General features: G+C 40.0%; 1 protein-coding gene across 2 annotated transcripts in view; it reads left to right on the forward strand.

Moving 5' to 3' along the window:
* PHF20L1 (PHD finger protein 20 like 1) overlaps positions 1 to 15,292 on the forward strand; it is a 77,544-nt gene extending 62,252 nt beyond the window's left edge. The window contains exons 14-21 of one of the 2 annotated variants that reach the window (XM_044914679.1): positions 146 to 310; positions 3,619 to 3,800; positions 4,784 to 4,883; positions 6,428 to 6,623; positions 10,110 to 10,476; positions 11,723 to 11,885; positions 13,251 to 13,420; positions 14,055 to 15,292. In XM_044914679.1, the coding sequence (XP_044770614.1) occupies positions 146 to 310; positions 3,619 to 3,800; positions 4,784 to 4,883; positions 6,428 to 6,623; positions 10,110 to 10,476; positions 11,723 to 11,885; positions 13,251 to 13,393 (1,316 nt within the window). In that variant the 3' untranslated portion in view covers positions 13,394 to 13,420; positions 14,055 to 15,292. Of the gene's footprint in view, positions 1 to 145; positions 311 to 3,618; positions 3,801 to 4,783; positions 4,884 to 6,427; positions 6,624 to 10,109; positions 10,477 to 11,722; positions 11,886 to 13,250 lie in introns of both variants that reach the window. The other variant, XM_044914680.1, reaches the window with a different exon arrangement.
* Positions 15,293 to 18,359: the final 3,067 nt, after the last annotated feature.

The following is an 18,359-nucleotide window of genomic DNA, read 5'->3' on the forward strand; positions in this document are numbered from 1 at the left end:
ATCTAGCTGTTTGTGGGTAAGGGAAGAGGGGGCATGGTTATTTTATGTCTTGTAAAATGTAACTTTCTTGTTAGTTTTTTATAAAGTGACTCTTCCTGATGACCTGACACTTTATTAATACTTCTTTATGTATCTTATGTTACAGACTATTCAGACTATGAAGACAGTTCTCTAGAATTTCTGGAAAGGTGCTCTTCTCCACTAACTCGATCTTCTGGGAATTCTCTGGCTCTGCGAAGCATGTTCACGGAGAAAAATACAACATATCAGTACCCAAGGGCAATTTTGTCAGTTGATCTTAGTGGTGAAAGTATGTGTAATCATGTAATGCTTAAACGAGTCTTAAGATTCTTAAATGGGGAATTGAGCTGGAAACATACTTCAGTGAGGGCTTACCTGTTTACACCATTTAAGAAGTTACCCCGTAAACTAATATGAACATCTCAGCATTAGATAGTTGAGCTACTTTAACTTCTCTAAAGTAAAATTGGCTTTTATCATTAACTGTGGGACAGATGGTGAGGAAGCTCCTAGTGTCTCCTATGTACTGATTATGGGTGTTTTATGGGCAGATTCGGAATCTGTCAGGTTGCCCTGCAGGCCGTCCTGGCGGCTGTGGGGTTGAGCACGCTCACCTTCCGGGGCTCTCAGCAGTGGGGGGGAGACTCTCCCCATGCAGACCCTGATGGCAGTGGCTGGAGACTAGACTAAGGGACGGGGTCTTCATCTTATGTAAAACCCCAGGGATACTGACGGCTGAGCTCACTCCGGCCTTCTCCTTTCTTCTGAGGGCCCGACATGGTAGGTCCTAGGTGGTGTGTTTTCGTTTGCACGGTTACCATTTGCATTCTTCCAGGCCCAACTCCTGTCTAGCCTACTGTGGGGAAAAGCGTCATCTTCCCTTTCTCCTAAAATAAGCACATGGCACTTTTGAGATTTACCATTTTCAAACACTGAGGGGAGGGAGGAAAAAATTCCTTCTCTAACAAGCACAGGTCCTGTGTTGCCTTTTGGGCCAGTGGCTCTTCACCCCAGGTGTCCGTGAAAACTGTCTCTGTGATGCTTTGGAATGACCTATCCAGAGGTGCTGCAGAGCACGAGTGAGATTTCCAGGAGGGTAGATGGAGTTTCTGAGTGCTTCTTTGGGTTGACAATCACGTCAGGACCCTCCTGGTGGAGGCAGCGAGGTCAGAAAGTCATCACTTTACACGGAGTGCTGGAGAACGGAGGGGATATCTGGCTGGTAGTGCCGCTGGAACTAGATGCGTGAGAGGGGGCGGCAGGGGTGTCCTGGGCGTGTGCCCCCCCCGTCCTGCCCCGTGTGTGACTGAGCTCTGAGCTGGGACAAAGGACAGGTGTTGATACAGGGCGCAGGTCTTCGGCCAGAGGCTCTCAAGTGTTAGCATGCATCAGAACCACCTGGAAAGCTTGTTAAAACACCTTTCTGGGCCTCATCCTCAGAATGCCTGATGCCTAATGAGTTTCAGGTGATGCTGATCTGGAATCCACACTTAGAGAATGTGTCTGGGAAAATAGCAATGATAGTTCAAGGGGTAACAGTTGGAAGAGAATGGTGTTCCCGTGGCCACTCAGTTGGAGCTATTTTCCATGTGGTATTTCGGTAGGAGAGGGAACTTTTATTTGCTTTTCTTTTTAACTTTGAACCTACGGACCCATTTACTCAGCCCCTAGAATTCAGCCAAGCATTTATTTGATGCTTGGGAATTAGTTATTCAAACTAGGTTTTCTGGCCAATATGTTAAATTTGCATTCTAACACCTTAAAACCTGCTTATTTTGGCCATGAAAGCATATGTGAGACACACACTAATTCCTTTAATGATAATAGTTTTAAATTTATTAATTCTGTTATGATTGCCATCCATATAACGCCACATAAATGCTGCAACAATGTTTGAAACTGTTTATTCGTGTTCTAGTGTGCCATTTTGAAACATTGAACTTGCATTCCGGAAGGCCCAAGAGAAAATACTAATTTTGGATTTAAGATAGTAAGATGATGAATGAATGAAATTTCCCCTCATATTTTCTCCTCAATAATTTCCTCATATTATTATTAGAAGGATTTTATAATGCCTAATTGTTTACGCCTTGAAAGTTTTCCTGTATTTCTCTAATACCATTTCTACTGACCTCACTTTCTCCAAGATGTCCTAAGACCCTAAAGGAAAGAAAATGTTTATTTTCCTGTAAAACATTAACTTTTCATAAGTCAAAAATAAAACATTCAAAAACAGGAAAAAAATCAGATTAGAAGCTGGTAGAAGAAGCATTAAGTCTTGAAATACTTAAAATATAAACAGCATGAGTTTTTTTAGTTTGCATTTGGCCAACTTCTTTGTGGTCTGATCGTCTGAAAAGAGAATTTTCTCTGGCTATGGACTCCCTCCTTGGCTCCTCCAGAAGCATTCTGGAGCGGCTTACTATGTATCGCAGGCTTCATTCTAAGCACTGGCTATGGAACGTTCAGCAGTACAGAGCCCTTCCTGCCTCGGCCTGTTGATACCCTACAGAGGGAGGTGAGTAAGGAGCAGGTGAAGGAGTGGCACAGACTGTGGCTAGAGGCTGAGACACTGAGGCAGAAGGAGCTGCCTCTGTCACTCAGGTGCTCCGCGGATTGGCCTCCAGGTGCCTCACAGAAGCTGGCAGGTCTTCGACCATGCGGCTCCCGCCTTCCTCCATCCACACTCCTGCCGAAACTTAGTGTCCTGTCATTTGTCGTAAATAAATATTTCCTTGCGTTTGCCTTGATTTTTTTTTTCTCAATGGCCTGGACTAAATTGTCATCTTTGACATCAACACTGCTACAAATACAAACCTAAAACCTGGCATTTAAGTTGACGTATATGTAGTGGTCATCCATATGATCTAGTTTCTAGAATATACTTATTTTTAGAAGATTTTAATCAAAGTGAAATTTTGAAAATTTGTAAATTCCTTGGGGAACTTCTGATCTCAATTTAAGGAATAGTGGTGACATTATCGAGAACGTAGGCTCTGGAGTCAGGTAGTCCTGCTACGCAGTCAGCTTTACCATTAGCTGGCCGCACTACTCGAGCAAATAATCGGTCTTCTATTTGAAGTGCTTAGTGTACTACCTGCCACATAGTAAGTGCACTGGTGGCTGAAGATACTGACACCGTTAAGAATAGCAGTATTGGTGTTAGACTCCAGGCAGTCTCCTTCCTTTCGCTGAAGTGCCTTGGCTGTGGTACAAAGAATAAAATCCGTTATTTTTATGACCCCTGATTCTGGGGAGGATGAAAAGGACTAACGTTTGTGAAAGCATTTGAAAACTATGCAAATTTGAATTATTATCAACCTTAGCCATAACCTCGATAAGCACCAAGACTAAGGGATACTTTCCAAGCTACTTGTAATAGTGTAGATCTTAAGATATAAAGTCAATCATAACTACCTAGTAAGCTTCAAAAATCATTTGTTTCTTTGTTCAGAGACCTACTCTAATCCCATTTGTTTGGCCTTCCTTTCTAAATACCTAATAGCTTATAATCACTTCCTTTAGCTCCTTTCTATCTGGAAAAATGACACAAACATAGGAAAATAAATGCTGAGTATACTTTTGTGTATATTCTAGACTTATCAGATGTGGAATTCCTAGATGATTCTTCAACAGAGAGTTTGCTTCTCAGTGGGGATGAGTACAATCAGGACTTTGATTCAACCAATTTTGAGGAATCTCAGGATGAAGACGATGCTCTTAATGAGATTGTGCGGTGTATTTGTGAAATGGATGAGGAGAACGGCTTCATGATCCAGGTAACCAGTCTTCCCTGTTGTAGCAAATAATTATTTCAGGTGCTAAGCAAGTACATCAGGGCTTCCGTGTTCTTTTGTCACTCATGGTCCTATTGAAGACAGGTCTCTTGCTTCTCACGTTTAAAATCCCAGCAGTAATGATGAGAAAATCTCTTCAAATGAAGTAGACTGCTCTCTCACCTAAGGATCTGCCTCCCTATACGAGAGTGTTGAGTTTGAGGTCTTCAAGCTGAAATTCTGGAATCCATTCTTCGAAGCCATTAGGGTGGGCAAGCATCCACATTGAAGGGTAGAGCATAGCAGCCCTTTTCTTACTGGCCTGGATCCCTGTTGTTTGTAGCCTTTAAACAGGCAGGTGTGGAAATTAACGTTTCCACTAGTGTCAAAAATTGTTGCAAGGATTAAGCATCACGAACCGCCTCTCCCTGTAGGAAGGGTATCTAAGAAAAAAGCATAACCTACGTTTTATGATGACATTTGGAAGATTTGGAAACGTTAGTTACAGGAATGAGAAAGAGTAATGTTTTTCTCCCCTTTTTCAAAGATTTTCTCAGATAGGGAACTGCAAATTTATAGGGTCACCACACAGGTAATACTTTAAGAAGTCACTGCTACAGGCACTCCTGTGAACGTGTCTTTTTTTTTAAAAAGTGTCTATACTTTCATAAGCTATTTTAAGGATGTAGTTGCCTAAAATTTAGTGGGAAATAAATGAGAGCAATAGTTTTGTGTGTGTGTGTGTGTGTGTGATTTAAGTAATCTATAGAGGCACATTTTAATAGCTGCACCAAGAGGAAGTTCTTGAAGTAGCCGACTCTTTCAAATATAAAATTCATCATATATCGGCACTTGCATCGTGTGGAGTAAGAACGGAGCTGTGGGTGGCAGCAGGAGACGGCCACGGCTAACTGAAAGGCAGGGGTTTTGTGGTCATGTCTGGAGAGCAGACCTGTGACTGTAAGCACCCCTGTGTTCTCTGGCAGTGTGAAGAGTGTCTCTGCTGGCAGCACAGCGTGTGCATGGGGCTGCTGGAGGAGAGCATCCCCGAGCAGTACATCTGCTACATCTGCAGGGACCCGCCTGGTAAGCCTCCTCCCCGTGCTATCGGCCGGGCCCCTGAAGATCTGGGTACCAATTCCGTAGTGTACCCGCTGTGTAGGATACCGTTACTTCACCGGTTAAATTCTTTCTCCGTGTTGACATTTTATAATAGTTGTCATTGTTTGTTACAGTTTTATTTTCCGTGTTAATTACCTAGGCCAGAACATTAGCCTCATTTCATTAATGTAACTACTACATTACTGGAAGGACAGAGTTACATGTCTTTTTCCTGGAGAAGAATTAGCCCCGTAGTGTGTCCCTGTGTGTTGATTTCTAAATAGGTTTATGTGTGGCTATTTGAATGGAACTGTATTCTGAATGTAACCCCTGGTTTTTTGTTTTGTTTTGTTTTTTTATTTATTTATTTGATGGAGAGAGACACAGCGAGAGAAGGAACACAAGCAGGGGGAGTGGGAGAGGGAGAAGCAGGCTTCTGGCTGATCGGGGAGCCTGATGCAGGGCTCGATCCCAGGACCCTGGGATCATGACCTGAGCCGAAGGCAGACACTTAATGACTGAGCCACCCAGGCGCCCCTCATGATGTGGTTTTAAGAAAGTTCCTGACTGTGTTGCATATCCAGCTCATTTTAGCTAGATGGGATCTCCAATGATCACGGTCTGTCCCTTTATGTTACCGATGAGACAACTGGAGCACGGAGGGTTTCATGCCTTGTGCACAAGGATAATAGTAGACATGACAGAACTGAGATGAAAACCTGTCCCTTTTGACTCCCTGTCCAGTGCCTTCCTCCATGCCGGAGGTTCTTTGAGTAGCAAGGTTTTGCATATTGTATACACTTCCAGCTACCCAGGTAGAAAATAACTAGATATTCTCAAATGAAAGCCTGTCAGGTTCTCCTCTTGTCTAACTTAAAAAAAAGTAACATTAGGAAGCAGAATGATTCAGACCCATATGAATGTAGACATTTGTTTATTCATTCAGCAGCCTTTAGTAGATGCCTTCTGTTTGCCAAATGCTGGTAAGAGGTAGGATGATTGATTCTAAGCATGCCTTCCACTGTCTCAGTATAGTAGGGGTCACAGACACATAAGCAACTAATTTAATAGACATAGTATTGACATTGGTAGGATTATATAGGACCCTGTGAGATCCTGAAGAGGGGTCCTTATTCGCCTAAGTAGAACTCTGTTTCGTCCAGTTCAAAACAAATGTTTGTGAGAGAACAGGTACCCCGTCTAGTTTCTATCCGGCCCTCTCAGCCTTTCTACAGGACAGATGACAGACACATCAGAAATGCAAAGCCGTGCACTCAAGGTTCCTCTGCAGGTGTCCTCTGCCCCGAGCACATCTTAATGGAGTGTGTTCTCCGTAGCAGGCCGGAGACCCCGAGGTTGGAGGGGCTCTCCCAGCAGCAGCTCCTCAGAACGCCGTCTTGCTCTTCTTTTGAGTGTGTTCTTAGTACCAGAGCTCACCTTGCTTACTGAATAGTGTCAATAAGATGGCAGTGGAAGGAAATCTGAATAAGTGGAATCCTTTGTCCTTTTAATGTCACCTTCATCTACAGGTCAGAGGTGGAGTGCAAAATACCGGTATGATAAGGATTGGTTGGATAATGGGAGAATGTGTGGGTTATCGTTTTTAAAAGAAAATTACTCTCATCTCAATGCCAAAAAGATAGTTTCCACACACCACCTGCTTGCTGATGTCTGTGGTGTCACAGAAGTACTGCACGGGCTCCAGCTGAAGATCGGCATACTGAAGTAAGTGAGGAGCCTCAGGGTCACGGGTGGCGTGCGCTTTAATTCACAGTAATCAGGCAGCCTTTTGAAGGTTCAGATGAGCAGTTTGGAAGGCAGAAGAGATATTTGAATACATTTTAACTTTTAAAAATAGGCAGGATTAATAAACTTTTTGGATGAATAGCTGCTTCCTGCCTGTTGTCCTGGAATGAATAAGTATGGTTGAAGGTCACTACCACCTCTGCTATTCCAACAAATGTTAGTCCCTGCCCAGCTGTTTCGTGTGCTTGCTGTATGCACAAAATTAAGTACAATTGCTTGGTGAACTGGTATTTTGTGCCGGAGAAGTGTCCAGATGAAGTAGATTTAATAGTGTATTTTTAATTACCTTAAGATGGACTCTGAAGGGAGCAGGTCATAGAATCCATCCTTCTGCTGTGCACCGAATGGGTTTTAGTCATCCCAGACTCTTTTCCCTTAAGAAAACAAACAAACAAAAAAACCCAACCTGAGCCTCCCTAAGTAACATGTCTTGAGTGTTCTTGAAGTCCATGTTTTCAGTTCTTCCTAATCCCTGGCTAGAATTCTTCTCCTAAAAAAATATTTTATATAAAACAGGATGATTCACTGGTTCTTCACAAGATTGTCTTCATTTTGACTCACTTGCCTGGGCCAGAAACTTGCCCTTTCCCCTCTTTCTATCCTTGTCTGTCCAGCTTTCACCTCAGCCTACGTGTGCCAAGACACCTCTCCACTGTAATTCCTTAACACTGTTCTGTGCTTTTCTGTCTCTCTTCCTCATACTGTCCCAGCCCAGGCTGTTCTTTTCACATGAACCATTGCCACACCTTTTTAGTTCTCTGTGGCTCCAGTCTTGTACTCTTTGAGTTCATCCTTCTTCTTGTTGCCAGTATGATTTTAGTAAAAGATAAATAGGAGCTTGGGGCACCTGGATGGCTCAGGCAGTTAAGTGTTTACCTTTGGTTTAGGTCATGATCCCAGGATCCTGGGATCAATCGCCATGTCTGGCTCACTACTCAGTGGGGAGTCTGCTTCTCTTTCTCCCTCTGCCCCTCCCCCCTGCTCTCGCTCTCTCTCAAATATATAAATAAAATCTTTAAAAAAAAAGATGAATAGGAGCTTGTCTCTTTTTCAGCTTCATATCCCACAGTGTATTCCTGGCTCTGCAGCATGCGCTCTGAGTTCTTCCCTGCTATATATTCTATTGTTTTGTTGCCATTACTTTCCTCTCCCAGTTGTTTTCCCCAAACGTCGCAACTCTACCAAACCATAATCCCTGAGTGAAGCCTGCTTTATCGTAGTTACAAGCCTTTACTCACACTTAGAACAACCTTCTATCACTAGTCTTTTTAGCAGATGCCTTTTCGTGATACTTGCCTGACCAGGGCTGATCACACACCCTTCTTGACAAACTCCTTTTGCACTGATGTTGACACTTTGGTGCACTTTGTTGTCTCATGTCCATCTCCCCTTACTGAACCATGAGTTCCTTTAAGGTAGGGCTTATGTCTTATTCATCATTTTGTTCCCAGTGCCTAGTGTAGCGATAAGTACTCAGTGACTCTTGGATGTAATTTGCTTCTGTTGAATGTCATAAATCTGAATATGAATTTCTTTATAAAATGGGCATGCAAATGTTAAAACTTGAGGAAAGAGCTAACTTATTAAAAAGAAAGTCTACTTCATGCCAGAAGTTAGTGCTTTAGTATCAGATTTCACTTAATCCTTAAAATAAGCCTGAAAAAATAGATCTCCTCTCATTTGGTAGATGGGTAGTCAAAGAGAGAGAATTACTTGATCAAGCTCAGTGACAGAGCAGGACTTGGTCCATTGGACAGACTACAAAACTAGCTTTCTGCTATGCCTTTACTGTGAAAGAATTTTAGTATTTTCTGACATTAGATGTCCAAAAGATAAAATTTATAATTTCAGAACAATACTTGGTTATTATTAGAAGAAAACTAATTTGACCCCTGGGTGTTTATCTAACCTGGAAATAATTAATTCACAAACATTATTGAGCTTTCTGAAAGGTTTATGCCTCCTGAGTATTTCCCTTTCTTATCAATTCTGATGAAAGAATTCTGGTTTCACTCACTGCAGAATTTTAATGACTAGAATTAGCTGTGCAATATCACACACTATTTAGCAAGGACGGCGATAAAAGGGCATTATCATAGACTGTGGGTGAGGGCGTAATCAGTGCAACCTCTTTGGAGGGCGCTTGGACAGTACCTGTCCCATTTAAAATGTGTACCAGTTTTCCAGCAGCTCCGTATCTGACTGAAATATCCCCACTCGTGTGCAGAGATCACATGAACACGCACACATATCTGTAGGTGGGAGTGGGCTGGTGATCCCAGACTGTCGTACATGAATACTGTTCAGCTACTAGAGTAAAAGTGAGGGAAACGTCTGTGTACTGAGGGCACAAGATGCCCATGTACGTTATCTATCAAGAAGGCATACTGAGGGCCCCATTTGTATAAAAAGAGAAAATATATGCTTATCCATTTAAAAAATAATTTTATATGTGTAGAAAATGTCTGAAAGATTATACCTTAGTTTTTTATGATTGCCATGGTAGGGAGGTTTTTACTTTGTATGCATTTATTGCCTGAATTTTTTGTCATGAGCAAGTATCACTTTTTGATTGAATGAGGGTTTTAAAATATGCTCATATAAAAGTTTTTTGTTTTGTACAATTTAAAAAAATACGGTGAGAAGTCAGCAGGAAAAGAAGTGCATCTAACAAATGATGATGTGAACTATCAAGATAATTACATTTATCATTGTCTTTTTTTTTTTTTTTTAAGATTTTATTTATTTATTTGACAGAGAGCGAGAGCAGAAACACAAGCAGGGGGAGTGGGAGAGGGAGAAGCAGGCCTTCCGCGGAGCAGGGAGCCTGATGTGGGGCTCGATCTCAGGACCCTGGGATCACGACCCGAGCCAAAGGCAGACGCCTAACGACTGAGCCACCTAGGCGTCCCTGCCTTTTTTTTTTTTTTTAAGATTTTATTTAAGAGAGAGAAAGAGAGAGCACAAGCTGAGGTGGAGGCTGCTGAGGGAGAAGGAGACATAGACTCCCTGCTGAGCAGGAACCTGAGATCATGACCTGAGCCCAAGGCAGATGCTTAACCCACTGAGCCATCTAGGGGCCTCTCATCATTGCTTTTCTACCCGAGTATTATTTCTATAAAATTGTGAGAATTCAAACTTTGGTTTAAATTCTGGGGCAAGTTACCTAAAGAATACCTCTGCCTTTGTCTTGAGCCCCTGCCCTCCTTCTAGCCTGGCTCTCTTGGTGAGTCTAGGTCTTCAGCAGAGAAGTGGGGATCAGTCTGCCTGAGTCAGCACACTCACTGAACAGAAGGCATGGACAACCAGGGGTTATCCGTATCATTTTACTTTCTGAAATTTATTATGGCACTAAACTTGTTTTCTTTTTTCCCTGAATTGCTCTTTCTCCAACTTTGCTTTAAGGAATAAACGTCATCCTGACCTTCATCTCTGGGCTTGTTCTGGGAAGCGAAAAGACCAAGATCAAGGAATTGCTGGGGTGGAGAAAAAAGTAGCAGTGCAAGACACAGTTAATGTAGAGGAAAGGAAATACCACGTGCAGAACCATAAAGAACCACCTCGTTGGCCCCTAAAAATGGAAGGAACTTACATAACAAGTGAGCACAGTTACCAAAAGCCACAAAATTTTGGTCAGGACTGCAAAGCTCTCGCAGACCCTGGGAGCTCAGATGATGATGATGTTAGTAGTTTTGAAGAAGAACAAGAATTCCACACAAAAGATAAAAAACGTTCACAATACTCAGTGAAAGAAGATGGAATGCCTGAAAAGGTATAACTAGTTCATTTGTTTTGGCTTGGAAAATATGATAGACCATAGGAAAATTTTATGAAATAAAACATACTGAATTCCCAGTAAAATTATGTTTATATTTCCAAGTTCACAAATGTCTTGTTGGGTAAAGACAGTTTTTGCTTTCTCTATTAGAAAACACTGGCCATTTGAACACTGAATTATCCCCTAATTCAGAGTTGTAGTAATTCAGTAAACTTTTGCCCCAACCAAGGTTTTAGTTTTATAAGCACACTTAGATACCTCCGAAAACTATGAGCCACATTTTTTCCCAAATGAAGATGTCTGTGTGTGAGAATGTGTAAGTGCGTGTGGGTATGTATATAGTAATACAATATGTGTTTCAGATAAAAGGTGGCATTCCAGTCTTTCTTTTTAAAATTTTAGCATACTTGTTTATGCATATCAATTCCATTATATGATACACTGAATTCTTACGGCTCTTTGTACGTTGGATTTCTATAAACTTTTTTCCTGTTCATAGATAGAGATTGTCTAAGAAATATTGTTTCTTCATTTTTCATTGATTTTCAACTAACAATGCCACTTTAAAATTACTTCTTTATTTTTCGGGCCTGTTTTATCAAGGAATTCACTGTAAACAAATAAATTTGGGAAGTCTGTAGTTCATGATATTTGTGGCAAATGATTTAGTCAAATTAACATCCCTTTTATGAAATGAATTCTTTCTGGTGAGTCTGAATTCAGATTTTTTGTGTATGTGTAAAGCGTTTTGCACTTTTTAAGTTTTTAAAAGATTTTTATCTTTCTCTTGCCTCACTGATTTACCTGTAAGAGTTAATTACAGTCTGCAGTTAATTAAACTGGCCTTTGTCAACTTCCATGATTTTTCCATTATTGCTTTCTGCCTTCACTCCACTTATGTCATTAGTTTAGATTCATTTATAGAGGGGGTTAGTCTAAATGAGCTGGGCTTTCTCGTTACAGAGTATAATTAGCAACTTACTTCTTTAGCATGTCTTGTTGGATGCTCTCCACGCTGTGGAGCTCCATGCTAGGCTTTGTGGAGTGACGTGGCAAGCATATCTGCTCTTTTAAGGACCATCAGATATAATTTAATTATGTGCTAGCACTTCTTTAAAATATTCTAAGAGTCCAATTGGATTTCACTGATCATTGTGGTAATGAGGTGTTTCATGTATCTTTCCCGTTATGACATTACATTTCACCCATTTTGTTTTTTTCCAATGGTTCTTTGGAGAAGAATCCAGCTGAAAGGAATACGGTATTTATTTATAATGATAAAAAGGGCACTGAAGACCCAGGAGACTCACATCTTCAGTGGCAGCTCAATCTCCTTACACACATAGAGAATGTGCAGAATGAAGTTACCAGCAGGATGGACCTAATAGAAAAAGAAGTTGATGGTAATTTTAAGAAAGAACTAAAATACAGTGATTATAGCATGTAAAGTGTGTTTATTGTTGTTACGAAGACGTTATGTAAAGTGTTTTAAATTATGGGATGAGAACTGTAGATGCTGTCCGTGCTGATAGAGCATCTTGTTCCTTCACGTCGCATTTAATAAAGTTGGTGTTTGGGGTCTTTTAGGCTGGAAACAATATGACTGGATATTATCTCATTTTTCTTAAAGGTGGATATTTATTAAATACTGCCCATCTGCTGGGTGCAATATAGAGTGCATATGGAATCTTCATTAGTTTCATTGAACTTCGTTTTCTTTGGAAGTCAGTGTAAGGGCCTTAAGCATATTTAAAATATGGGGGAAAACATTTTGTATCTTTGCTCTCATGGTGGTCAGTAGGAAGTGAAATTAACAACAAGAAGAAACTCCCACAAGCTCAAGTAGATAAACCTTAAGTTTGCACATACATTTTCAAATGGTTTTCTTTGATATTTTTCATTTTATCATACAGGGCCCTGAGGAGTGGACAGGAAAGATTATCCCCATTTTATAGTTGAGAAAATAGAGTAAGATTACCTGATTCCTAATCCAGTGGGGTTTTCTCCTAACCTCATACATAAGATTGTATTCCCCCCCTTTTTTTTAATTTCACCCCACAGTAAGTTAGAGCTCCTGCTGCTTTGTTTTTCCCTGAGAAAAGAGGAAATGGAAACCGATTTCAAAAGCATCTTCCATTTAGTTTAAGCTAGCTTTTTGTTACTTTAATGTTTTGAGTAGATTTTTGATGGGAAAAAAATGCAGCTTGACACTATCCCTTATTATTAATAAAAAGTGTGGAGTAACTAATTGCATTCTGCCTAGACTTCTAACATGCTTACATTTTTTTTAAAGTAATGATAAAATAGTGGGACTGAAAAGGAAACTAAGAAATTGCCACCTCCTTTCCTTTGTTAAAAAGAACTTCCTGATTTAAAAAAAGAATGGTTAGAATAGCTAAGTTTTATTTAAAATGAAGTAGAGATGATTTAAGTCTAAAATAATAGACAGCTTCAGCAGGCACAGGAAACTGTTCCCTATTCCAGAAGAGAGTAGAAGAAGATATTCAAAATGAAATTAGTTTATGCCTGCAAAGGGAAAAAGTACCTAAAATAAGAACAGAAGTTACCAAGAAGGACTGGAGCTCTTGTGGGATAAGATACAATATAAAGGATGCTAAAGCCTCTCCGAAATGGCTTGAGTATATTTATGGCCTTCTAGAAGAAGGAACATGATCTCTGTCTCCATCCTTGTCCAGCCTTCCAGTTATGCCATGTTATGACTTCTTCCAGTTGCCATTTCAGTGTGTTTGTTCTGTTCTCTCTTTCAGTTCTGGAAAGCTGGCTCGATTTCACAGGAGAGCTGGAGCCGCCTGACCCTCTCGCAAGACTGCCGCAACTTAAACGCCATCTCAAACAGCTCCTGATTGACATGGGCAAAGTACAACAAATAGCAACTCTTTGCTCCGTATGACAACAGTGAAAACCTAAGGAAAGGAATGTGGGTCTCCTCAGTTGATAATTTTTATTATCCACATGACTGCTGAGTGGATAGTAAAAAAGCGTAGTGATGTTTGGTCATTTACTCATGTGTGACATCACTAGGATGGCACCTTGGAAAGGAAAATGAAGAACAGCCTTTCTCAAGGAAGCCGGTATTAGAAAATGATTATGAGCAAGCTGCATGATGATGTGTTATATGCCAGGGATCAGTGAGGTTGAATATAACTTATACCAAGGAAATTGAGTTGGCAGCATTTTTTCAATAGTTGCTTTACATGAAGCTCGAGATACGTGTAGAAAGAAATACGGTGTGTTTATATAATTTTCAGTAGAAAGATCCATGTGATAAACCAGCATTTGGCCAAAAGCAAAATTGTAGAGGCAAGGAAATTATGGAGAGTTCTATAAGGTTGCTATACGAACTGTCTTCACTGCAGTTGATCCAGCTGCACCGAAGTTTAGATAAGTGTTTAAACTTTCATGGGATCATGAGCTGTATCTTAGGTGATGAATGTTCTTAATCAGAAAACTGACAGTGGAAGCCTCACTTCTGGGGAAAAACAGTTGTGGAATTCTGACTTCATTATGATTATATATTTTTAAAAATGCCAAATAATTGGAATTTCTTGCAGGCATTAAGCTCATTACAAACAGAATGGCTTGCAGAAGGGTCAGTGTGCCAAATGACGATGACACTGCTGGAGAGAGAATGTTAAATGTCATGGGAGTTCCGCTCCCAGGTCTTGCGGATGCCGTCAGCCCATCAGAAACATGGATGTGTCATGTGGACTATCTATGTCCTATATATAGTTGAATTCAGGACTCAGGCATCAGCATACAGTTTGATCCTGAGTATGCTTGGTGTTTGCCTTCAGATAAAAATTGTAAATAACCTCAGCTGGGATGAGGAGTGACAGAAATATCAAAATGATTTGTGGCTGTGGATTTTTAACTGCTGGTAGTGGAATACTGGAAAAGCTTCATTTCTGAAGATGAATTTTATTTTTAAAAAATACATGCGCACTCAAAACTTTTAGCTTTGATCACAAATGGACAGATTTCTGAAACCAAAGGCAACTAAGTTGCTGAGTTAGCTCTTGCTGGATTTCGGGCCCAGGTCCTCCTGTCTGCCAGTGCTCTTGTGAGTTGCGTGCCGCCGCCATGCTCCATACGCAGGTATGCGTAAGCGTGTGTGCTTGTTTGAAACAAACACTCAACGTACATATGTACATATCCTACACATATTTATATCTGCACATATCTAGTTTTATTACTATAGACTATAAGAGTTGGTGGTTAACATGAAATGTTACCTTTTAACAGACAGTTTTTAAAAATTAAAAATGTATGTACAGGTTTTGAAACTTTTTTAAAAAGGGGAAAAAGACTGTTCAGAGGAGGCTATTTGATGATATAACACTTGAATATTTTATGCCTCATTCTGTTTATCAGTTCTAGCGATCTGTGTAAATGCATTTTAGAACTGATACACAGTAAACTTGAATTTATCTTTGATAAGAATACATGCCACTGTACATTCAAATATTATTTAAATTTGCAAACACACTGTTCTATATGTAAGGTACTCTATGTAAAACTCTTTATTAAAACTATTCCACATATCCTAATATTTCAGCTTGCCTTTTTGCGGCCTTATATTTTGATGTGAAGACGATTAAAAGAATGTGCAAAACCATCATTAGAAATTTTTATTGCCTTTTGACATTTTCCAACTTGACAAATGTGCCAAAGATCAACAAACATAAGATATGGTCCTGTGTATTTACTTATTATACGTTAACTTTATCAGAGATCTTACTGGGAAATGAAAAGCTTTAGTAGAGGTGATTGGGGTACTTGCTTTAATTTGTATATTAAAGTAAAAAAAAAATAGTGCCTATATTCCATGTGTGGCGTAAACTTCCTAATGTCTATATTATCTTTCATTTGTGTTAAAAAAATAATGGTTCTAATCTTTTCCCTGTTGTGGTTAAATTCCAGACATTGAATTTGTATCTTCTTTTTTTTTTTTCTTCAGAGTGGAGCAAATAGCATCCTTAACCTATGAATTGTGGAGTTGCCTAGATTCTTGTCACATACACAGAAGACCCTTTGTACCTAGTAATACTCATCTTCTCAGTCCCTGGTGACCACAGTTAGATTGATGTGCATTGTTCTTGTAGTACCTTATAATCAGATCAGTTTATTGGTTAGCAGCCAGCAAATGAGAAGTTCCATTAATACTTAGATTACTAAATTTTTGCTCCGCTTTTATGTATATGAATTGAAAGCCTAAATTTTTTAATTTAGATTTTTAAAGTAAATCTATGTCAGATTACTTTTATGTACATACCCATTTAATTTAGAGTATATCAACATATATACTTGGTTGAAGTAAGCTGAGCCTTTCCCAGTTTAAAAGTATAAATTGGTTTTTGAGAAGTAAGTCCATTGTGAGAGGTTTCGGATGAGTTTTCTTTCCACTTAATCTTTCTGAACAAATATATGTAAGTATAAGCAATAAACTAGAGAGGGTGTTTCTTGAAGAGATAACTTTTCATTGCTACCCAGACAGAACCAAATGAGCACCGGTGGGAGGGATCCTTAGAATGGTACTGATAAATATAATTTGTATTTCCTCATACCTGTGCGTGGTCCTACTGACTAACTTTTCTCAAACTTAAGGGCAATGCACTCTTTCCTTAAAGGAATTCAGTTACTCTCATAATTTCCTACCACTCTTATTTTCACTGACTTATTTCCCCTCACTTATTCCACATGTTTAAAACAAAGCACCCTATATCCCCTCCAGTCACCTTGACCTCCTCCACCTTCACTCTCTCTGCTGTGACATTACGCCGAGAGCCCCAGCTTGTAACTCATAGTCTCCCATATCTGTCCCATCACCACCTGTGCTGGCTGCTCAAAACATGCTGCTTTCCCCCTTTGCCATCTCTAGTTTCTATCACATCATGTTGTGGAGGTGTTAATACTGGCCTCCTGAAATTTTAACCTTCCTTGTAGTTCATGAAAACGGTCACTTGCCGGGCTAGAAGATTCATGCTTCCTGAGCACCTGCTTTGTGCCAATATCGTACGTTACCCGCAGAACCCCGTTGGATGCTGGTGCGGATAGTTGGTCAGACAAGATCATTTTCAAGACAGGGAAGCTGAAGTATAGAGACATTTAGAAACGTGTCCTCAGTAGGACTTAAGTGGCAGGTTCAAGACGCGAACGCTGTGGTCCTGGTCTTTTCCTAGCAGAGGTGCGTTTCAACTGATGTTGTCAGTTCAGTTGTCTTCTCTGAAACCACTGGTGACTCCCTGTTTCAAATCAGTTTTGTGTCATCCGGATCTCAAATTCATTTAAGTACAGCCTCACTGTTAGATGGCCTATGCTTGTTTCCATGTCTTGCCTCCTTAACATTTCCCTCTTCTGGAAGATTCTCCTTTGTTGTGTCTCTACAAACCTGGGCAGTTATTCAAGCTTCAATTTCTCTTCCATATCCAAGGGCTCCTCTCGTACCCTGCGTTGTTCCCACATGCAGCGTTCCCTGGTGTCGCTCCTCCTCAGCAGGAACAACGAGGAGCGACATCAGGGAACGCTGCACCTGGCACTTAGTGGGGCAGGCATGAGCTTTGCAATTCTGCCACTCACGTTTTCACTCTGGCAGATTACCAGCAGTGATCTCTCTGAGCTCGGGTTTCCTCATCTATCAAATGTTAATGATCCCTAACAGAACCGTGTTGAGAGTTAAATGAAGCAAAGTACCTAGAAGCTCTGATTAAATTTTGTGAAGTTGAAAATTAAATGCAGTGGTCACATAGAGTGTCGTCCATTTGCCAGCCATCAGGTTATGTGGCTGGATATAGAACTAATCAGGTCGTAGTCTATAGGCTAATAGAAACATAAAAAACATATTTTTCAGAGATGGGTGATATCGAAGAGTACAAGGAGCCAGAGAGGCAAAAGAATGGAAAGATAATTAGATTTGTAGGTAGTGGGGCTTGGGGGAAATAGAATATGTGCATTGACCAAAAAAATGGTCTTTGAGTGTTTTTTGACCTCTGTATGGGAATTTTGGAAAATTATCTGCTCCTGGTACCTATATCATTGGGTACCCCTAAAAGTGGATCTGAAGACAAAACTTAAGTATGTTTACTGTGTTTAAGAGATCATCCAAGGAAGCTGGAGTGAGGAAGATGAAAGAGTGGGGGAGGGGAGGAAAAGGCCAGTATAGTTACGCACAGCTGAGGACCCTGCTGTGGGCCGTGGAGCTTTGATTTTGCCATTTGAAACTGTTCATCATAAATTTAAACAATTGCAGAAGGTGTGATTTCCAGTTTGTAAATATTGGCATATTAAAATCAACCTGCTATTTTTAAATGTATGTAATAGAATCAGTTGTTTTTGCTACTTAACGTCTATTTTCAAAATACAGGAGCAAGCTTTTTCTTGAAGTTGGGAACTTTTACGTATTTTTACATTCTCTTTTTTGCCTTTCCATTTCACTTCCCAATAGAATGTTGCCTGCCTTTATACTTACAGGTCTCCATCATTCTCTCTTTTGTCCACAAAAAATTACAATTAAAAAAATGTATTTATAGGCTTTTTACTAGAATATCAAAATACATGTAGCAAACAGTAATATTACTGAATAGGAGATGGGAAAATCTGCAATTAGAATTCAGGATTTCAACCCTCCTATAACACTAGTTGATAGAACAAGTAGAAAATCAGGATATAGAACATGAAAACATGTGAACACTCAGTTTGACCTAGTTGACACACAACATTCCACCCAACAACATGAGAACAGAAATTTCCTTTTCAAGTGCATATGGAATACTCAGAAAGATGGACAGTATACTAGGCTATAAAACAGGTCTCAATACATTTAAAATAATTGAAATAATAATATGTTCTCTGATGACAAT

Source organism: Neomonachus schauinslandi, chromosome 4, assembly GCF_002201575.2.
Source record: "Neomonachus schauinslandi chromosome 4, ASM220157v2, whole genome shotgun sequence".
Classification (NCBI taxonomy): Eukaryota; Metazoa; Chordata; class Mammalia; order Carnivora; family Phocidae; genus Neomonachus; species Neomonachus schauinslandi.